This window comes from Leptopilina heterotoma, unplaced genomic scaffold (genome assembly GCF_015476425.1).
Source record: "Leptopilina heterotoma isolate Lh14 unplaced genomic scaffold, ASM1547642v1 Lhet_142, whole genome shotgun sequence".
In the NCBI taxonomy this organism is placed as follows: Eukaryota; Metazoa; Arthropoda; class Insecta; order Hymenoptera; family Figitidae; genus Leptopilina; species Leptopilina heterotoma.
In genome coordinates this window covers 738,368-756,610 of record NW_025110861.1, presented here as the reverse complement: position 1 = coordinate 756,610, position 18,243 = coordinate 738,368, and the positions used below count along the sequence as shown (strand labels likewise).

The window sequence follows — 18,243 nt, the reverse complement described above, 5'->3', positions numbered from 1 at the left end:
TTTCATTAAAATTTTAATTAAATTCCCTAAAAGAAATGAAATATTTTCAAAAGTTGTTAATACAAATTCTTCGTAAAAATTAAATTTTAAGAAACATTCAATATTACTTATTTTTGTATTTAAATAATTGATTAGAATTAAATTATTATTTTTCGTACTTTTAACTACAATTCTATAGAATTAATTTTTTTGTTGAAAAAGTTTAATTGAATAATAATTGATGTTATTGATTTAAAGTAGAATTTTAGTTTGAAAATTCTAGAAAATGTTAATTGAATTGAAATGATAGAAATAATTTTGAAGAAATTACAATAACAATATTTTTATAAGAATAAAATAATGATTTTGTCAGTCGGTCATCTTTAATTATTATAAGTTGTTGAATATTTCAAAAAGGTTTGAATTTAAATGTTTTAAAAAATTTTAATTCCTACGGAAAAATAATAATGATTAAATATTTATTTCAAATAAAACCATTGATGTTTTCCAGGGTTCCTACAGAATCTGGAAATCATGGAAATGGTATGGGATTTTTAAAAGGTTTCTGGAAATCAGGCAAATCATGCGGAAAAGGCCTGGAATTTTTAAAAGTTTCTAAATTTTTTCTGTTTTCCATTTTTTCTTTTCAATAAAAATTCAATTAGGAATTTTAAGATATAAAATATATATTATATGACGTGGAAATTAAATTTAAAATTCCACTGGAATTTCCTAAAAATTTGACCTGGAAATTATGGAATTTTTATGGTCCCCTAAAAGTCCCCTGTTTTTTAAATTTTCAGTCCTCTATTTCCCCTAAAATACTTTTTATAGGGGCACTGTGAAGCATGCAGTAAACAAAATAGTATAATACTACATATTAGATAATAAAATCTGAATAGATAAAATGTAACCTGGTTATAAGTGAATATGGTGACTATTATACATTTAAGTTATTATGCTTTATTATAAGTAATATTTTCTGAATACTCAATAGAATATGACAAGAATTCAATTGAAAAAAAATTTTTTTTTGTATTCAGTATTATCGAAAGAATTCATTTTTTTTGTATTCTTTTTTTCATCCGGTGAAGATGATATCAAATTCTAGGGATCGACTACATTGGACAAGTATTAACAAGGATATCACGTTTCTTGACAGCTCCTCCTGTTTGAATACAGAGGTATTACATACATTAATCATTAGATGCTTGGAGAGAAAGGAGAATAAAAGTGTTTGTGCCATGACGACTTTCAAGGCTTGAGGGCTTCGTACAACAATACACATGTCACAATTAATTGAATGAGAACACGAACTACTCTCTCATTCACTGAATAAATTTCTAACATCTTCCTAAATCTGTTTTTATAAATCTCTTTTTTTTTTTGATTGAATCTTAATTCCAAATCCTTTCTTTCACATATTGCATCATTGGCTAATGAGATTATACTGCTATTATCTCTATCCTATCATTTATTAAAATTAGACAGAAAACTTATATTGCTTAGTGAAACTGTTCCACTTTTTTTTTTTTGGTTTTTAAAGAAACGAATGTTCGCAAAATTTCAATCTCATAAAATATTTTTTGTTAATTGGGAAACATTTTGTCGCACCATACGGAAATTTTCACGGTTATTAATTTTATTTGATTTGAGAAAAAAACATCCGTTGTAAACATTGTGAGACATGTGTAAAAAAACCTCTGCCAAATGGTTGTAACTTAAGCAGTTTTGGTTTCTTTCTAAAAATGAAAAATTCTGAAAAAAGTGATGAGACAAAAATGAACTACTTTTTTGAAGCAATCGTATTAAAACGATACGCTATACGATTATTGCTCTGCTTTCGAAAATTAAATAATTGTAATTATGTGAAAGGTTCGATTGTCATGCAGGAAGTTAAAAGTCGCAATATCAGAGTCTTGTTTCCTGAATGACTCGTATAACGGGATCAAGGCGTCGCTAAAATTTTATATATATATACGTATTCGTGCGTTCCTTAATCACATATGCCCGCACTTCACGCAATTCACTAATGCGAGTCACGATTCTTTTTTCAGAAGGTGCGGTCTCTTACTCTGGTTTTATGGCTGGGACTCGTTCTTGCATTCGTACAAAATGGTGAGCTTTATTTTCAATGTTAATTACCTCTCGACTATATTCGTTCGCTGACATAACATATACTCTGAAAAAACATTTCTATAAAATTTTTACCAAGTTTCTTTCCTATTACAAATTTATCGACACGGTCCTTTTCATTTCTTGATATTACCGTCTAAGACATATGGAATTCTAGAGTAAAAAAACGGTGTTTTTGTTAATTTTTTATACCGTTTGAATGACATACAATAATTTGTATGTTGTTAATTTGTTGACTTTTGAGTTTTGACTAGTGATTAATTTACTAAATCCTAATTAAAAGCCTAAAGAGGATGGTACAATCTCTTATAACAAAATTTGTAAAATTGACTGATCTCCCATTCAGACCAAAAAAATTCAAACTAATACGTTTGAAGAAACTACTGTTTTATCAGAAGGATTCGAAAAAATCGAAATCCTGTAATAAAAAAAAATTTCCGCAGTGTTTTCAAATTAACTTTCTAGCACGGAAGCACGCTGTATGAAATTCATTCTGACCGTATATACCTATTATGAAATATCCTCTGTGAGAAAATGCGCTATATGAAAGAACCGTAATTTACAAATGTGTGTGGAAGAAAAAAAGTTATAAGAGAGACAGTTTTCATTTTTCAAACAATTAATAATTTAATACCCAGATATATCGAAAAATTGATGATTCACGTACCAAATAATCTCAATTTCTTTAAGGCACTCATTAAGAAAAAAAAAACAATAAACAAAATTGATTGAACTTGTATCGTGCCGGAATCATTAACAATGAGACTGCATTCTGATAAACTGTTTGAAAGTTATTTATTTTCCATGTGTTCTATTTTAAGTTTAAACGTCACAATTCAATGTATGGTTATAATAATAAATTGTATACTTTATAACTCATCGTTGAAATTATGATGATTCATGTAACTACCGATACCGCAGAGAATATCGGATTTGTTTGTTATAAGATGAGGATGCAATTAATTTAATTTTTTTTAATTAATCTTTCATTGTATTATTGTATATAAAACAAGAAAATTTTGTAATATTTAATTAATACCTTATTATAATTAATAATACTTAGTAATAATTACACGAACCTACTTCATAAAGCTTTTAAACAAATCGATGGGTACTGCGAATAGTAATAACTATCATTTCGTTACCGATGAAAAAAATTTTAACTACATGATGAAAATAAAAACTGATCTAACATTTTGATAATCATTACAAGTGTTTAAACTATTTTTTGCGTAATTTAGTTATTAGTATAAAATTATTATGAATATTACGATCTTTAAGGGGAGACTTCAACAACATTTGTCAAAAAAATTACTTATCCCCTTCGCTGTTTGGAAAAATATTCATATGATTGACACAAAATGTCCAGCAAAATCTGATAGATGAATTTTTATGAAACTTAGTATACAAGTGTTTTTGCGGTCGCTAAATTCGAATATGACGTCAAAAAAGTAATTCAAAATGGTGGATCCAATATGGCGGACAAAATTTTTCAATTTTAAACAGGATATTTATAAACATTAGTATAAAAGGATTTTTGGGGTAGCTGAATTTAAATATGACCTCAAAAAAAATTCAAAATAGCGGATCCAATATGGCGGCCAAAATTTTTCAAATTTCAAGCAGGATATTTATAAAAATTAGTATATATAAAGGTTTTTGGGATCGACGATTCTAATTTTAACGTACAAAAATTTAAATATCTATTAAAAATGTTGGATAACGGATTTATATTTTGTGCGGATTCTTTAAAAAAAAATTTCCGCCATTTTGGATCCGCCATTTTTAATTTTTAAAAATGAATATAAAATTTGAATTCAACGACCAAAAAAACCCCTCAATACTGAAATTGACAAAAATCCAAATGAATTTTTAAAAATTATGGCCGACATTTAGGATCCTTGAATTTTTAAAAACGAAGGTCAAATTAAATTCAAAAAAACAATTTTTTTGATATAAAAGAATTTATTTTATAATTTACATAAAAAAATTGCATTTATTTTGCACTAAGAAGTTCACAACCCAACGTTGGGTCGTTAACAGGCAACGGGTTAAATCGTCCATAAAATTATTTTTACATTAATTTTTTGAGAGAAAATCAATGGTCAGAAAATATAGTTTTTGGATTTTTATTTTTCTTAAAAATTGATAGATTTTAAAATCTATCAGTAATTTTGTAGAAAATAAGATTTTGTATTCACAAAAAAATTGCCGAACAAAAAAGATGATTTTTTTTATTTTTGAAGAAAACATTGTTTTTAGGTTAAAAATGTTAAAAAAAAATTTTATTCAATTTTTTATATGGAAATTCACTTATTTATTTTTCTAACTAATTTCAAATCATAATTTTTTTAAAATAAAAAGAATAAAATACAAAGAAATTATGATAAAAATGATTTGAAATTAGTTAGAAAAATAAACAAGTGAATTTCCATTTAAAAAAATTGAATAACAATGGTATTTTTTAATATTCCTAACCTAAGGACAATGTTTTATTTAATTTTAAATGCTTTAAAAATAATAAAAATCATATTTTTCATTCGGCAATTATTTTGTAAATACAAAAACTTATTTTCTATCAAATTACAAGTGGATTATTTTCTGATCGTTGATTTTCTCTCAAAAAAATTAATGTAAAACTAATTTTGTGGAAGATTTAAATCATTTTCTTGATATAGTTAAAAATGTTGTCGAAGTCTTCCATTAAATTTTTGCTATTTTAGAAGTAATAAAATATTTAATTATTTTTATAATTTTGAAAGTTATAATTTTTCATTTATGAAATTTACTCCAACAAATATTAATTAAAGTAAAGAAAAATTTGAAGAGAACAGAGATTACGAATTTAAACTTATTTTTTCAAAGTTCAAAATTGTCGGATTCAATATGGCGGACGAAAGTTAAAAAAATTAACGGTTTTCGGTGTAAATTGATATAAAAAGGTTTTTAGGGTCGCTGATTACGAATCTGCGGTCAGTTTTTCAAAATTAAAAATGTCGGATCCAATATGGCGCACAATATTTAAAAAAATTAACGGTTTTTGGTATAAATTGTTTTCTACGGATTCTCGGACTCGTTGATTACGAATCTGAACTTAGTTTTTTAAAATTGTGATTCCAATATGGCGGACGAATTTTTAAAAAATTATTCGATTTTTATGAAACTTGGTTTCTAGGTGTACATTGTATATTTCAATTATTAAATCATTTATTATACAATTATTTTCAATAGTTAAAACCTTTGGAACTAAGAAATGATATTTTAAATTTAACGTACCCATAAACATAATTGTGATGATATTTATAGAAAAATTTACCTTTTAATTAAAAAGTGTGATACAAACAATTAAAATTTTAATTTTCTCAAGAAATGTTTGTTTTAAATATTCCTTTTTAAATAATTACTGCTGAATTATTGTTTAATGTAAAAGTCCATTGAAAGTCTGTATGGAATATCGTTAGACTTTCTGCAGATTGTTTCACTTGGTTTTTCTTTATGTGAATGAAAATAAATTTCATATTAATTTAATAATTTTACTAAATTAAGGATGATTGCAATAATTTGCAGTGAAGAGCAATGATAATTTGAAAACAAAACATTCCAAATGACTTTCACTGCCAGATTTAAGAGATTTGCTTATATTAATGAATGCCTGCTTATTCAAAGTCAGAAATGCATATTATATAGTTGGGACTACTGACGTTTTAAGGAGTAACGGCCTTTCTTAGTACGGCACGCCTTCCTTAGAGTAGAAATTTCCACTCACCAGATGTCTTTTGGTTATACTAATATAACCATAAGAGAAAATTATAATGAATAAGAACATCATCATTATTAAAAGATGTTCTTGATGTTTAAATCGATCACAAGTTTTTTCCTAAACAAAATTTATTTTAATTTTCTAGTTTTCCGATATTTTCGCAATGTTTCATTTTTTATTTTATTTATTTTTTTCGGTTAATTCTTTCTTTGGTTTATTCTTTGGTTAATTTTAAAGATAAATGGTTAATTTTTTTTTGAAAAGCTTTTATTTAGCTAAAAAATGAAAAATTTTTTTTTTCTGTTTTAAATTTTTATTGTAGTGTTGTTTTTTGTTTATTTATTTGAATTTACATGATTTCTTTTCCAAAAACGGTGATGGTAAAAAACTTTTCTCGTCGTCCCAAAAGGGCCAAAAAAGTACAATATCAAAAGATGACAATTTTCAGGACAAAAATGAAGAATTTTATTATTGAATTATATTTATGAAACATTAAACAATAAAAAATGGTGTGTAAATTTTATTATTCTTCTAAAAGAAAATTATTATTATTATACAACAGAATATTATTATTATTATTATACAACAGAATATTTAACTTTTAGCGTAAAAAAATAAACAATTTTCCTTATGCGTCAAAATATTTTAGTTACGATTGTTTCCGTAAGTAAAATGTGAAACTATCTCGCATCTAAAACTATTAACATTTTCCTAAAAACGTGAATAGGTTGTAAGAAATAAAAGTAAAAATAATTTTTTTTAAGTGAAGTATTGTCGTTGTAAAAATAGAATATGGCCTTTTAGTTGTATAATTTTTCTATAACAATTAGTATCGCCCTAAAAGAAATCTAATAGGAGGATTAGAAAAATTGCTTTTTTCTTTGTTATTTCGATCTTATCATGGTCAATCGTCAGTGACAAAGAGGAACTTTGATTTATAACAATAAAACCCTATATTACAGTCTACAGTTAGTTTTCTGACTTTCATCTTTTTTAATTCTATTCTAAAAGTTTTTATCTGAATTCAGTATGTTTGCAAGCACATTTAATGCCACTACACATATTCGTACTCTTGATTCATTTTTAAAACACACTACCTCTATCAATAGTTAATTATTCAATGTAAATAAATTTCTTTAAATAGATACAAATTTTAAACGCATCATTAAAATTAAAAGCAATTTGATATTTTAGTGTTCTTAATGTCGCTGAATTTATAAATCTACATTAAAAATTAAAATTTTAATTAAAATTTTTCAAAATGGCCGATTCATAATATGGCGGATCAAATTTAGAAAACATTATAGATTTTTTTTTGAAACTTCATAACCTACTGTTTTCGAAGTAACAAATAGTGAAATGTGATTAGAATTAACTGACTATGCAATTTTTGAGGAAAACTTTAAGTCAACATTTGAACACGGAAAAGTAAGACCACGTATACTTTAACGTATTTGTTTACACTGAATTCGAATCTTTAATTAGATTTTCTTTAACTCGTCAAATTTCAAAATGGCAGATCCAATATGACGGAAAAAAAAATTTTTAATCAATAGCGTTTCCTTGAAATGGATCCAGTTTAGCGAAAATTTTTTTAAAAAAACAATTTGATTAATTTAACGATAAAAACCCTTGAGGAAACCTCCATAAACTACGTAGACAAATTTTTTGGAAATTTTAACCCCCCCCCATCCCCCCACGTGGACGAAATTACATGTATTAGCGCCATTTTTTCCTCTTATGGTAGACAATTGCTTGACCCCCTCCCTTCCCCCTAGACGTTCTACGTAGTTTATGAACGTTCCCTAAGACAATATTTTATATGAAGTCAACAATTTACTGAAAATTAGGAAACCAAAACATACTCGAGTAGCAAAATTTGAAGCAAATCCGTTAGATTTTTAATATTCTCGTTCGCCATATTGGATCTTCCATTTTGAATTTTTAAATTCTGACTTCAAATTCAAAATCGGCGACATTAGCCAATATTAGATAGAATCAGTCATATTAGATCTTTTGTTTTAAATTTTGAAAAATTGATGTCAGGTTCGTTATCGTAGTGAATCCAATATGGTACATCAAATATGGTGGATAAAATTTTGAGAAAAAATTATTAGATTTTTATGAAATTTGTCATTTAAAAATAATCGGAGTGGCTGATTATAGAACTTTTTATCAGAAATCAATAATTTTAGATTGTAAATCTAATATTGTGATGACAGTCATCCAATTTGGCAAAATCTAATAAAAGTTTATAATTTTAAGCTTTTGTTATATAAGAATTACGAAAGTTGAAAAATACGAATTTGAAGTGTGCTTTTCCTATATTTATAATAATGAATACAACTCTAATTTAATAATAAATCCAATAATTAGTCATTTTGGTCCTTTTCGTGACGCTTTGTAGTTTCTTTTACATTTTTTAAAAAATGCAAAATAATTAGTTTTAAAAAAATCAGTTTTTTGTAAAAAATGATAAAAGCGGATGAAAAATATATTTAATTGAAATCGACAGCTTCTGATTAAAGTATTTTTTTTGATATTTTGAATATTTACTGACAAGAAAAAATGCAAAAAATGCAGAAAACCGTGATTTTTGTGGGTATATTTTATAGATTATTCTAGACCATGAAAACAAGATAGTGGTCATCTTTAAGAAACTTAGGTTAATAGTAATTTAATAGTTAATAATATTAATTATTAATAATAATTAATATTAATTCAATAGTGTACCTAATTACTATTGCTTGAAATTAGTCAATGTATATACATATTAAACTACGTAAGAATAGGAATAAGTATCATAAAGATTGAATCTTTAATTGAAGTCTGGATTTATAAGTAATTTATTTTTGGAATTTTCAGTGCATTTTTAACTTAATATATAAGATTGATGGTACTTAACATTTCTAAGCGGCATACTTCTTTTTTAAATATATGACACAATTTTTTTATCTCAGTGTAGATTGACCTATTTTAAGTGAAATTACATATGTGCCTTACAAAAATGTATAAATTTAAATAAAATCATGTTAGTAATAAACTAATAAGTTTAAAGTTCTGAGGATTTGCCTATGATGCCAAATATAATTATTTTTTTACCTTTATTACTTCAAGTGGAATCGTTCATTTAATTTTATCAAATTGAATTTTTTTTTTTTTATTTTATTTGCATGATTAACAATTTTAATAAACTTACTGGTGATATCTTAATAGGAGTCTAAAAAAACTTTTTGTACTACGTTCATTTTTCCTTTACCATCATAATCTGAATACGAAATACTCATAGAGAGTCCAACTTGTCTGTATTTTATATGTTCCTACAGAATTCTGATGAAAATATACACAAAACGAAAATATTTTTTTACATTTTTTCTTGTACTCTAAAACTTCTGATTCTTGTAATTTTCAAATAGGGATTGAATTCTGTAAAATGTTCCAAATTTTGATCACAATCTTGCAATTTTCAAATTGCGATAAAATTTTCTAAAATGTTCCAAATTTTGATCATATAATCTAAATAGTTCAAAGTTACTAAAGAATAATTTTACAATACTTTCATTTTCATTTTATAAAATTTTACAGACATATATATTCGAATACTTTGTTTTTCATAACAATGTCAAATTTTTCATTAAAAAAAAAAATCCCGATCCAATCAAGATCTTCATTATAAATATCGCAGTATAGTTTAGAGAGAGAAATTTTATGGAAATTGTATGTTGAGAGTGAATGAGAATTTCTTTTATAGTCGAGGAGAAATGTATATATATATACACATATATGAATATAAATATTATTTCCGTAAACACATTCTAATCTCATCTGATGAAATATTCTCTGCATCCTCAGGTGCATGAACTTTAAATTGGGTTTCAATATAATGCCTTTTACCATGACCTTACAGATGACGATTTTAACAGGTGAAAGCTTACAAATATATATGTATATATTCAAGAATGTCCAAGTATATAGGTGACTCGATCACCTACTACAAAAGGAAAGTGAAACTGTTTTTTTTTTTTTGTTTATATTTAACTCTCGTTTTAAATATAATCAAATAGTATATTATCCTTTATATGTAGAATGTTTTCAACAACGGAAGATTGACAATGACATAACTATAATGATGATAATTAAAACAATGACCTTGGCTAATAGTGAATCTGGTTCTGTAAAAAGGTTAAAAAAAACTAAACTGAGAAGATCATCATTAGATATACCATTTATTTTTTTAAATTGATTTATTATCGAAACCTGTATTCCACTTCTTATTGTATTTACAAACACTGTATAGTACATTTTACAGATGCCTTACATTTAAAGTTATTTTTAAACCTTCATTAGATTCCAAGGTCAGTTTTTGAAAATACAAAATGGCGGATCCAATATGGCGGACAAAATTAAAAAATTCGAGCTTATCTCATGAAAATAACTACTCAGGGGGTTTCCCGTATGGTTTATAACGAATTCGATGTCACATTTTAAAAATACAAAATGGCGGATCCAATATGGCGGACAAAATTAAAAAATTCGAGCTTATCTCATGAAAATAACTACTCGGGGGTTTCCCATACGGCTTATAACGAATTCGATGTCACATTTTAAGAATACAAAATGGCGGATCCAATATGGCGGACAAAATTAAAAAATTCAAGCTAAGCTTATGAAAATTGCTACTCAGGGGTTTTTGGGGTCACTGATAACGAATCCGATGTCAGTTTTTAAAAATACAAAAAGGCGGATCCAATATGTCGGATGAAAAGTTAAAAATTCGAGCTACGTTCATAAAAATAACTTCTATAAGGGGTTTTCGTAGTCACTAATTACGAATCCGAGGTCAATTTTTGAAAACAAATGTCTAACGTAAAAACAGCTTTAGAGACGAACGCTTATAGTTACGTCTGTATCGAGAACACTTTTCTGAAGAAAAAAAAACATTTATAAGCGTCTTCAAGCGAAACATTTTTAAAACATCTTTTTTTTGCAGTGTTTGAGTTTCAATTACAACGCTATAATGCGGCAGCGAATGGTCTGAGACTAGACACATGTTCAGACTGTTAAAATTAACATTCATGTCAAACGACATTTATATAAAGCGTACATCGAGAAACTAACAGCGAATAGTTATAGTTCGGCGAAAGTAAATTGTAAATATATGTCCAAATTTATTATTATAAAATGAACAGAAAATTAAAAAAAAAAAATACTTTCGAAAGCATTAGTTTCATAAATTGTTTCACTTACATAATTTTTAAAAATTCTTTTTTAAAACTCATTCTTTTAAAAAGTTGATTCTAATTCATTCCATTGATGAATTAGCATATATCATTAAGCAAGATGTTTGAGATTCAAAAAGGAAAAGACGTATTACATAATAGAGCCGCTCTGACCTCTATATAGGCAAATTTGTAATCCCTATTAGTTCTACATCTGCGGAGTGCATGTGAGTTAGAAGCCAATATGTATTTTATAGTATAATTTAAAGGGTTCTAATTGAATCAAAATGTTTTGATATTTTTTCGCGAGGGAAGAATGAAAGTTTATCATCGTGTTTCAATTTCTCCAAGGCACAGTTTCTCCAGGCCATATTTACGATGACGCGTCGTGTGCGAAATCTGCTACTACTACTATAAACAACAAAAAGCTAATTCTATTATAATAGTATAATTTGAAAATAAATTTAAAAAATAATAGATTCTGTCGCTGACAAAAATGAAAGGGTAACCTAACTTCAGGCAATAAATTAAAAAATTAAAAATAGTGAATACTATTATTTCTTAAAACAAAATCATTAACATCCATTAGTCTGTTCAGTTAAATGTCTGGATGGGCAACGGCTAAAATTAATTTTTGTCAAATGTTTTACTTTTTATATAATTTTTTTTTCATTTTACAAAACAAGAGAAGATTCTGGCAAAGTATCTTTACAGGCTTTGTACTCAACAATTTTTTTTTAAAAGATAGCAAAAAATAGCTTTAAAACAGAAAAAAGTAATAAAAAATTAACTACTATCGAAAAATTAAATTTGGCTGCTGAAAAACTTATTTTAGACGATTCACAAAATTCATAATAATTTCATTCTGTATTTCTCTGACAGTCTGACATTTTCCTGATTTTCATCAAAAATGTTTTTTTTTCCTATTAAAATAACTTCAATTATAAATTCTTCTAAACTTCAATTATTTTCCGCAAACTTATAGTTATAAATTTTAGAATTCTTCAAAAATTCGATTATATTTTAAAATAATTTTTAAAACATTAATTTTTTATATTATATTATATATTTATATTATATCTTCCACTCGGAGTAATATATATTCATGTTTTCTAATAATTAAAAATAATCGTGTGATATAATCGTTACTTTACATTATAAGAATATTTTTACTGCAACTTTTTCAAAATTATTTTCAACATTTCAATTCAATTATTATTTTCTACAATTTTTAACCAAAATTCTTCTCTAAATTTTAATAATTTAAAAAAAAAAAAAAATTTTTTGACAATTTTCAAATCCATTTCTCGACAATACAATTTTACGTGAAATTTCGATTATTCGGAAATTCTTCAATTAAATATATTGTAGAAAATAAAAAATTCAATTAAACTTTTTCAAAAAAAAAAATTAATTATACAGAATTATTGGTTAACAGTACAAAAAATTAAAATTTTCTTAAAATTCTAATTTGCAAACTTTTTATAAAATTCAATAATTGCTAAAAATTCACGCTACAATTCTTTTAATATTATTCAATTATTATCTCAAATTTTAACTGAAATTCATTTTTAAATCAATTTTTTTAGAAAATTCTACGAGAATTCAAAGAAGTTTATTAAAATTTTTGAAAATTATTGAATTTCTGTAAAGAATTTTATGAAAATTTAAAAACATAATTGAATTCCTGTTAAAAATGTAATTTTTAAAAAAAAATTAATTTTTTGGGAAGAATTCTGTTATTTATGAAAAGATAATTGAATTCTTTCCAAGAACTTTATTTGAAATTTTTGAAAATAATTAAATTTCTGCTAAAAAATATTGTTATTTTTGAAAATAATTAAATGTCTGTGAAGAATATAATGAAATTTTTTTAAATAATTGAAATCCTGATAAAAATTTTGTTATTTTTGAAAATAATTGAAATTTTTCCAAGAACTTGATTAAAATTTTTGAAAATAATTGAATTTCGGAAAAGAATTTTATTATTTATATAAAGATAATTAGAATTTTAACGAGAATTTTACGAAATTTTTAAAAATAATTAAATTCATGCTAAAAATTTTGATACCTATTTTTGAAAATAATTGAATTTCTTCGAAGAATTTGGTAAAAAAAAAATTTAAATAATTTAATTCCTACTAAGAATTTTGTTCTTTATCAAAATCATTGAATTCTTACTAAGAATTTTGTTATTGAGAAAAATAATTAAATTCTTGTCAAGAACTTTATTAAAAGTTTGGAAAATAATAAAATTTTTGCGAAGAATTTTATGGTAATTTTTAAAAATAATTGAATTTCTGATAAAAATTATGTTATTTTTGAAAATAATTAAAATTTCGCCAAGAATTTTATGAAATGTTTGAAAATAATTAAATTCTTATTTTTGAAAATAATTAAATTTCTGTAAAGAATTTTATGAACTTTTTGAAAATAATTGAATTCCTGCTAAAAATTTTGTTATTTTTGAAAATAATTGAATTCCTGACAAAAATTTTGTTATTTTTAAAAATAATTGAAATTCTTCGAAAAATTTTGTAAAAAAAAATTTAAATAGGTAATCTAATTCCTACTAAAAATTTTGTTTTTTTATAAAAATCATTGATTTTTTACTAAGATTTTTGTTATTTAGAATTTAGAAAAATAATTAAATTCTTGTCAAGAAGTTTATTAAAAGTTTGGAAAATAAATAGAATTTTTGCGAAGAATTTTATGAAATTTTTGAAAATAATTGAAATCCTCATAAAAATTTTGTTATTTTTGAAAATAATTGAATTTCTTTGAAGAATTTTATAAAAAAAAATTGTAAATAATTCAATTCCCACTAAGAATTTTGTTCTTTATAAAAATCATTGCATTCTTACTAAGAATTTTGTTATTTAGAAAAATAATTGAATTCAAGAACTTTGTTAATAGTTTGGAAAAATAATAGAATTTTTGCGAATAATTTTATGGTAATTTTTAAAAATAATTGAATTCCTGATAAAAATTTTGTTATTTTTGAAAATAATTTAATTTCGTCATTTTTTAATTAAATTACGGACTTCACGAACCTTTTTTCAAAAAAACTGGCTTTTACCCCGTAGGATAAATCAAAAGTACGTAAATTTAAAATAAAATTAATTTTTATGTTGAAGAGGATATAAATATGTAATAATGATGTATAAATCTCAATTTGAATCACTTATTTCAACATTAAAAATAATACAATAAAAATATGAATAATGACAATTGAAGGGAAACTGCTAATCAAATATTTAAAGTACATTAATTAAAAAGCTCTATCAGCCTGAGACCTATAACCTATTCACAGCACTTGTATCCCACAAATTCCTATTAAACATTTATTATTTAATTTATATTTTACATAAATTGTATATAAATTACTTTGCCTTTTAATTACCTGATTGACGTACAGTAAAAATTGCTGTCCTTGAGCACCTACTCTGTAGATAAAAACCTTTACAGAAAATAACTTTTCTCTTGATTAAATAATGTTTCCTATTAAAATTCTGGACATTCCGTTCGTTCTTGTAGTTATAAAATCGCTTTCTGGATCTTTTTTAAATTTTATCAACTTTTATAATTACATCTTACACATAGTATACATTCAATATAGGACGATTATAAAAAACATTCTTCTTGTGCGAACATTTTATAAAAGCTACTTTCATTTATTAATTAATATATACATCGTCAAGCGGAATTATAAACATGTACGAAAGTCAGTTTTCTCATATATGATTATTGTTTCTGAGACCTAACACTAATTCCAATTAGCATATAATATACAATGTGAATCAGTGAAATTTCACTAATTTATATATTTAAAGAGTTGTCTATAAATAACTCTCCTGACACTAATTTTATTACCTTCCTTCAGCGTTTATTACATTATTTTAATATTAGAAAAAATTTGCTTGAAACAGATTTACTCTTACAACATATTCAAAGATACCTTCTACTGAAGTAAAAGTGATATTAAAATTATCTTCTCATGTACTGAGAATGTAATAAAAGAGAATGTTAAAAAATTATTCTCAAAAAATGTTTTTAAATATGTTTCAAATAAAACATAACTATTTAAGTTAAAAGAAAACATTTTCAATAAAATTTCTTAAAACTGTTCAAACTCTCATGTGGATTTTTTATTTCATTCTTTCAGGTAACGCAGAAAAAAGGGTCGTTTGTTATTACACAAATTGGTCAGTGTACAGGCCAGGGACTGCAAAATTTTCACCACAAAACATTAATCCTTATCTCTGTACTCACTTAATTTATGCATTTGGTGGATTTACCAAGGATAATACGTTAAAACCTTTTGACAAATATCAGGACATCGAAAAAGGTAATTGACAAATTAATTTTAAGTTAATTTCTTACGATTATTTGCTTTCTCTTTTGCAACTTTATTTATCTTTCTTCTTTACTTTTTATGTTCTTTTCCAATTAAAGTGATAATTTTCATTTTGGTATTTAAATTTTTAACCCTTTGCGGCATACATTAAACTATTCTATGATCCAGTGTTGGTTTTAAAGAAACAAAAATGGTGGATCCAATATGGCGGACGAGTTTTAAACCATTTTTAAAGGGTTAATTGTAAATTAAATAAAATATTTATATTAATTTCTAACTAATTTATGATAAATTATAATAATTTATATTAAATTTATTTATATTGTTATATTAAATTCAAATTACTATTTTCTTGTAAAAGTTACACACATCAAGAGAAAATAAATTTAAAGACATATATTGAAATTTAATAAAATCTTTAAAGAAAAAGGTAAAGAAGAAATTAATTCTTGCCTAGAGCAAGAAACCTTCTATGAAATGGTAAAATGCAATAATATTGTGAAAACGAAGAATTCTTGTTTAATATGACATTTTATATTTGCACATTTAACCCGAAGGTGGTTACGCAAAGTTCACCGGTCTCAAAACGTACAACAAGAACCTGAAGACGCTCCTGGCGATCGGTGGTTGGAATGAAGGATCCAGCAGGTTTTCACCAATGGTCGCTGACGCGCACCGAAGGAAAGAATTTGTGAAAAACTGTGTGAAATTTTTGAGGCAAAATCACTTTGATGGCCTTGATCTTGACTGGGAATATCCTGCATTTAGAGATGGTGGCAAACCGCGAGACAAAGAAAACTACGCGATTCTCGTTGAGGTGCTTTTTTCACTTTCCTCAATTACGTTAATATACAATCTGCCGTAAATTTAAATCATTAAGACAAAAATTATTTTACGTCAATTTTTTACTTCTTTTTACGTCATTTTTTATAAAGATTAAAATTTTTATTAAGATTTCTTATTCAAGCAATTAATTCAATTTGTAATTCTTATTAGTTATTAATTATATCTTTTACTAATAAACAAAACTTTTACGATGAAGGAACTTCGGGAACAATTCGAGAGAGAATCTTTAAAGACGGGACGTCCCAGATTATTAATTACAATGGCGATGCCAGCTGGGATTGAATACATAGACAAAGGTTACGATGTGCCGCGTTTGAATGACAATCTTGATTTTATAAATCTTTTATCATACGATTATCATTCAGCCTTCGAGCCCGCTGTTAATCATCATTCTCCCCTTTATCCTCTCGAGGAGGATAATGAGTACAATTACGATACAGAATTAACGATCGTAAGTCATTTTAATATTCATAACTAATTTGTACCGCTAATTTCAAAAGAAAGCGTGAAAGTCTCGTGAAAACACAAGTGCGAAGGATCATTAAAAGTATCTTCTTAATTTGCAGGAATTTACCATTAATCATCTCATTAAGCAAGGCGCCAGTTCTGAGAAAATTGTACTCGGCATCCCTACTTACGGCAGATCGTACACACTTTTCAATGAAGATTCAACGGATATTGGATCTCCGGCTGATGGTCCCGGAAATGAAGGAGATGCCACTAGGGAAAAGGGATATTTGGCCTATTATGAGGTGTGTATTTTAGATCTTTTTTATCAAACGGCAATAAAGGTTTTCAATAAATAAAATTTATAATTATTAGATTTGTGAAAACGTCCAAAAAGATGAATGGGAAGTGGTGCAACCAAATCCGGAAGCTATGGGACCCTATGCTTTTAAGGAAAATCAATGGGTTGGTTATGATGATGAAAATATTGTTCGGGTGAAAGCTCAATATGTAAATGAGAAGAAACTCGGAGGAATTATGTTTTGGTCCATTGACAATGATGACTTCCGAGGAAAATGTCATGGTCGTCCTTATCCACTAATTGAAGCTGCGAAAGAAGCTCTTCTCGCTGGCAGCTCGTAAGTATTTCTACCTTCACTTAGTAACTAAATATATATTAATTACCCTTTAATACAGGATTAATTTTAATGTTATTCAAAATTTTAATTATCTTTTCATAATTTAATAGACTGATATTAAATTAGTTATATTGATATTAATGAACAGTTGTTATCGAACTTTAGCAAACAGGAAGAAGCGAAAGAAAAGCCGTCACTCAGAAAGCCAACAAGAACTCAGTCAAGCCAAAGTAATTCATCGGGAAGGCAATACTCATCTGCAAATCGAAGAACGAGTACCACTGAAGCTCCTTCTAGAAAAAGGACTAGTTCCCTAAAATTTAAAAGTAGATCCAGCACGCGAGCCTCGCAAAATGACGAAGATGATGAAGACATTTTGGATGACGATGAAGAAGATGATAGAAATTTTGTTAGAGCCAGCGAGAAACCCACGAGGGCAAGACTCATCAAGAATCGTCCTAGAATCCAAACAGCAGAAAGTAGAGCTCGTAGGAAACAAAAAAATCGAGACAATAAATTGGCGGAAAATTCCAAGGTCGAAGAATCTGTTAATAATAAGTTAACTACTCCGGAACCACCAACAACTCCAGATCCAGGAAGCGGTGAGTTTCAGCCTTAAATAATCAATTTACAACACAAAAGAATTAATGGGTACAAAAATTGATTGGTGGATGAAAATTATCTAATTGCGTAAATAATTTTCAGATTTCAAGTGCGAAGATGAAGGTTTCTTCCCCCATCCACGAGATTGTAAGAAATATTTCTGGTGCTTAGACAGTGGACCCAGTGGTCTTGGAGTTGTTGCTCATCAATTTACTTGTCCCTCTGGTAACTATTTTTCTTAAATTATTAACTCTCCAT

General features: G+C 26.0%; 1 protein-coding gene across 3 annotated transcripts in view; it reads left to right on the top strand.

Annotated features, from left to right (window-relative positions):
* LOC122498159 (mucin-4) overlaps positions 1 to 18,243 on the top strand; it is a 94,005-nt gene that overhangs the window by 61,530 nt on the left and 14,232 nt on the right. For 2 of the 3 annotated variants that reach the window (XM_043605770.1, XM_043605769.1), the window contains exons 2-9: positions 2,037 to 2,097; positions 15,260 to 15,442; positions 16,009 to 16,268; positions 16,494 to 16,748; positions 16,864 to 17,049; positions 17,120 to 17,382; positions 17,548 to 17,984; positions 18,088 to 18,210. In XM_043605770.1, coding sequence (XP_043461705.1) covers positions 2,037 to 2,097; positions 15,260 to 15,442; positions 16,009 to 16,268; positions 16,494 to 16,748; positions 16,864 to 17,049; positions 17,120 to 17,382; positions 17,548 to 17,984; positions 18,088 to 18,210 — 1,768 coding nt within the window. The remainder of the gene's footprint in view (positions 1 to 2,036; positions 2,098 to 15,259; positions 15,443 to 16,008; positions 16,269 to 16,493; positions 16,749 to 16,863; positions 17,050 to 17,119; positions 17,383 to 17,547; positions 17,985 to 18,087; positions 18,211 to 18,243) is intronic. The other variant, XM_043605771.1, reaches the window with a different exon arrangement.